Source organism: Austrofundulus limnaeus, unplaced genomic scaffold, assembly GCF_001266775.1.
Source record: "Austrofundulus limnaeus strain Quisiro unplaced genomic scaffold, Austrofundulus_limnaeus-1.0 Scaffold1, whole genome shotgun sequence".
Classification (NCBI taxonomy): domain Eukaryota; kingdom Metazoa; phylum Chordata; class Actinopteri; order Cyprinodontiformes; family Rivulidae; genus Austrofundulus; species Austrofundulus limnaeus.
In genome coordinates this window covers 10,295,650-10,300,742 of record NW_013952403.1, presented here as the reverse complement: position 1 = coordinate 10,300,742, position 5,093 = coordinate 10,295,650, and the positions used below count along the sequence as shown (strand labels likewise).

The window sequence follows — 5,093 nt, the reverse complement described above, 5'->3', positions numbered from 1 at the left end:
TTTTTTATGAAACTCTTAGGAGATTCAGTGGATATAGCTACACACAGGTCAGTTCACCTCAGGGGAATTTGCAATGACTACATTTCTACAGTCTAACCCTGACCCCTTACCTAAAACCTTACTACCCCACAGGCCTAAACCTTAATCCCTGATTCACCTACAGTATTTCCCACAGTGGTGATTGGGCTTTTGTCCCCATAAGGAACATGGTCAAATATTGTCTCTATAGTAACAAAAACACGTACATGTACACACACGCTGTATGTAGGCATGGGGTGCCGTTTTAAAAGCAATTTGTGCTTAAAGATTCCTGCTAAATTTTGTTACATTTAGCTTCAAACTCTGTTTGAAAAAGTAGTATAGATTTTCTAATATCACCCTTTAACAGATTTAAGTTGTTATATCTAAATTTTAAAGCTAAATGTTAAATTTAATGTTAATTGTAAATGCTAAATGTTAAATGTAAATGCTAAATGTCAAATTTAAATGTTAAATGTTAAATGTAAATGTTTAATGTTAGATGTAAATGTTAAATGTTAAAAGTAAATGTTAAATCCGGAACAAAATGGACTTTTTTTTTTTCATTTGGTGTGGTTTGCATTCACATTGTGCTTTTTTACAAACAAACTATAACTTGTAAACAAAGCCACGAGGGTGACGATCATTGCTCCCACTGGACAAAAAAGGACGGGGGCGGGACTGAGCGCACAGACCCAGAAAGAAACATGGAAGCTCTGCGTGCTGCAGTTCTGATGCGRACATTTTTGCTGATAGWACAACTGCAATAGCTTTAAAATGTCAGAAGCAGCTAATTTAATGGTGGTTTTGCGATGAAATTCTAATTTTGSAGCGACGTCAGTAAATGTGTCCCGCAACCCAAAGGYGACGAGGTGCTCTGCGTGTTCTGACCCACTACATGCTGCCAGCAGAGCTYCTAACAGGAGAAGATGAAACAGGTATGATTTCAGTTTATTCAGCTCAGCAATGGTGGCCTGTGAAGTCCAAAAAGGCGCATGTTTTATGCAGTTGGTCTGGTTCAAGTCCGGTCTGATATTAAATGTAATAATTTACTTCAGAAAACATTTATGACCAATACATTTTCAGGGTCACTCCAACACTGCTGACCAACAATATGATCCATAATTCGTACCCGCTTGTTTCATGACCAACACCAGGCAGTCTGTGTCTGCAGGGCCGGGTTGACTGGACCAGAAATTCTGGCAGACCGTCTCGTAGTAGGTTTGCAAGCAGCTGGAAAACATTTTTCACAGTTATAAATATGAAGCATCACAGTAAATACATTAAAAACATCAAGCAAAAATAAATGAATAAGATAACACAGATTGGTAATAGATACTTACACACTTACATCACCGCCCGCACCATGAAAATCCTGGTTTGCACCCCAAAAGTTACAACGAACACCAAGGTGACCCCCATGTTGTGAGACAAAGAGTCTGTGAAAGTAAATGTGACATTAAATAACAGTAAATACATAAACTTTATTTTTTTCTCTTTTATACAGTGCACATTTCATGATTCTTACTCTCGCAGAGGATTCTTCTGGCTTTTATTGGAATCAGACTTGTGCAGGTGGTGAACGGTCTCCTAAGATGATGCAAAAAAAGTAACTTTGTGAACTTACTTACTGTGAACACCGTGAATCTTGGCGTCATTAGTTTAGAAACGACCCATCTTACCAGAGTTTTCAGATTGTTCTGTCGTCTTTTCTCAAGTCCTTCTTCACGAGAGTATGTGTTGGATTCCAGAGCAACAAGTCTCTCTGAAATACACACCATCTTGTCGTTCGGCTCAGCGAGATGTAGGTGGACCTCAGTTGAAAAGTGAGTCAGCTGACGAGCCAATTTACTGTCAATAAAAAATGTATTATCAATTTACAACCAGGAAAAAAAAATTGTTTCTAAAGTAGAAGTTCAGTGAGAAAATAATAACAGCTGTACACAACAAAAATATTTGGCATTCAAATTTTGAACTTTGACAGTATAAAAAATATTTACATTAAAGCTTTTAGAACCAATCTTTCAAAAATAATTTTTAAAAAAGACCAAAAATGAAAACAAAGTACAGGCTGTTTTTTTAATTCTGCTCCCCACTCACTTCTAATGGTCCAGGCAGAAACAGTTTCTCTAAAGATGCACACGTTTCCACATCACACTACTTACATTTCAAAGCTTTGGAGTGAAATCTGGAGGTTAGGTTCCATCATCAGCCTCTGTTTCGCTCCTCGATCTTGAATGATGAGTTCGAGAAGCTTGGTGGCCCCTCTTTCTGCCCCTGCTCCTAAATACAACATAATATGGCTGAGAAAAAATATTCAGCTGGTCACACACACAACCACACATTAAAACAAGCCATGATGATTTACTGTGGGTTTGCTGTGCAAACCTAACTTGGTAAGTTAATTTTAAAGTCACAAAACACGCCCTGATTGGAGCAAAACGCGCACTGAATTTACAAAACTCCAAACAAGGATATATTTTACAAACGTACTGACTTATTACACTGTTCTAAAAGTCACTATACAAAACAGCCATTCAGTTATACARAAAATAAATATCAAAAGTAAAAACTTACTTCCTTCTGGTGAATGAGGCGCTTACATTACGAAATTCAACCAGGAGATTCCATCAAACCAACGTTACCTTTCTTTACACAAAGCTGCTCCTTCGACATCTCCTTGTGTCTCAAAATCCTCCATGGTGGTTTTATTACTCTTGTAGACCGTTTTTAAGACATTATTCCTCATATTACGCCCCACTTCGGAAAAACTCTACCGATGGTAACTTTCCACACTGAGCCYAGATCAACAAAGACGTTTCGCGGGCTTGGAGTGCCTGCGCGTGACCTAATCGTAATACCGTAATACCATTTATTGACTGAAAGCGTAGCTTTGTACCTTGTCAGATTGTTCAAACTGATGAGAAGTTATGGTAACCCCTTCAGACATGGGTTATAGCTTCTTAGTATGAAACCATTCCAGCWTTTTACTCCTCTTACGATTTTAGTGGCYTTTTTTAYTGTCCATAACAGTAGACACTAAGACTCGATGAGAGTAAAATACCATGAAATCTTAGGACTGAATGAGGCATTTTGTATTATCACACAGAAGAATTATCACACTGGTTTATCACACTGAATAAGGCATTGTAGCCCTTATCACAAAGGAGCACAAGTTTGTTTTGCACATATGAATATACTGAAGGACATTTTGTAACTGATTAATTGAATGTTAGATGCAGTATTGTATTTTGTACTTTCTGATCATTGCAGCCTTTAAGTTAAATCAGAATGAGAGTCGGTGTGTGGGTTATCTTGTGTTCTTTCTTTAGCCTAAACAAAAATGAGTAACGTTCTACATTTGACGTAAAAGGTAACACCTCCAGGGGTGTAACCAGGAAGAGCTGTACATTATAAGGTCAGTTCATTATTACAGTAAAAATAAGTTGTTGTTTTGCAGAGTCTCTGCTTAGAGCAGGGCTGCTGTTTTGTTTTGGTTTCAGCCCAAGGTCTTATGCTGAGGCCTGCTGAGTGCTGTACTGTGAACCTGACTGGAGTCAGAAAATTGAGAATAAAGTTTTAAGAAGAAATCTAGTGGATTCCTGTTTTATTCAAACATACCATTTTGAACAGTGCATCATTTCTACAAAACAACAATAAATACAACAATATGTTAGATATGTTTCATTTTATTTCATGTAAAATCTGGTAAGTTGTGCAAATTACATAACCAACAGTATTTGAGATTTAAAAACATTTATTCAAATCTTTATGAAAGAGTGCACTAATCTTTGTAACAACATCTGAGTTTTATACATTTTAAAACAGAACATTTTTATAATGGTGACACATCTCAAGGACAKTTCAACATATTGTCAAAACTGGCACAAAAGCAAGCATTTTAAATACATATGTCTGGCGATTAGAATATAACAGACAACTGATTTAAGTTAAGTAATCATGAAAAAAGGTAACAGGAAAAAGTAACCAAGCTTCRGGATATTATTCATGCTTTTGTGTTGGAGAAATGATTAAACTTGTCCTCTCCGCAAGCCAGCCTGGTTGCATGAAACTTCCTGGGTCGGTCAGGATCCTAAACAGAAAACAGAAGTAACAAATCATGAATATAAAAAAGTCAGACTCTCTGATACAACCAGAAGCTCAGAAAACATGTTTTTGCCCACCTGGATGGGGTATGCACAGGTGGGAACATAACGGATCACGAAGCCACAGCGCCTCTTCTGGGATGTGTTGGGGTCGCTTGCATGGACAAGAAGGCCATCYTGAATCTGTTAAAACAATTTTGTAAATGATTGAGGTGAGATTGTTTGTGTATCCTTTTGAAACCATATAATAATAATAATAATAATAAAATACACCTACAGACATCTGTCCAGCTTTGAGAGGACAGAACATGGCTTCGTCCACCTGCACCAACTCCTCCGGGATCTCCTGGTTGACAGACAGCATGTTTCCAAGWCGGGTGGCTTGGCGGTGGGGCAACATGCCAGAGCAGTGGCTACCTACAGGACACATAAATCCATCAGGGACAGTCTGAGCYGGACTGTGACCTATTAAACTASAAGTAAACTACWTTTTCTCRAACAATATGGTGTAAATGCTGAGMGCTGAAAGAGTGCTGAAATTTGCTAATGAAGCTAAAACTGATACTTTAAAGTTAAAACAAGAATAACAAAAAGCTAAAAGAGTAAAATGGTAGCTAAAAGTTGTAAAAGTCAGCCAAAAGCTAAAAGTAGCAAAGGACTACCTAAAAGGCTAAAAGTAGGAAAAGTAAAGTAAGTAAAGAGCTAAATTAGCTAAAGGCTAACTGAAAGAAGCAAAGGGATAACTAAAGGTATAAAAAAACTATCTAAAAGCTAGAAAAAGAAAAGGCTAATGAAAGGCTAAAAGTAGGAAAAGTAAAGTAAGTAAAGAGCTAAATTAGCTAAAGGCTAACTGAAAGAAGCAAAGGGATAACTAAAGGTATAAAAAAACTATCTAAAAGCTAGAAAAAGAAAAGGCTAATGAAAGGCTAAAAGTAAAGAAAGCTAGGTAAATGCTAAAAGTAGCAAAGG

General features: G+C 37.2%; 1 protein-coding gene across 1 annotated transcript in view; it reads right to left on the bottom strand.

The window, feature by feature from the left end:
* Positions 1-3,710: 3,710 nt before the first annotated feature.
* zgc:174917 (probable alpha-ketoglutarate-dependent hypophosphite dioxygenase) overlaps positions 3,711-5,093 on the bottom strand; it is a gene marked incomplete in the record, with an annotated part of 2,565 nt that continues 1,182 nt past the window's right edge. The window contains 3 exon segments of the mRNA XM_014009193.1: positions 3,711-4,111; positions 4,203-4,307; positions 4,402-4,541. Of these exon segments, the coding sequence (XP_013864647.1) occupies positions 4,025-4,111; positions 4,203-4,307; positions 4,402-4,541 (332 nt within the window).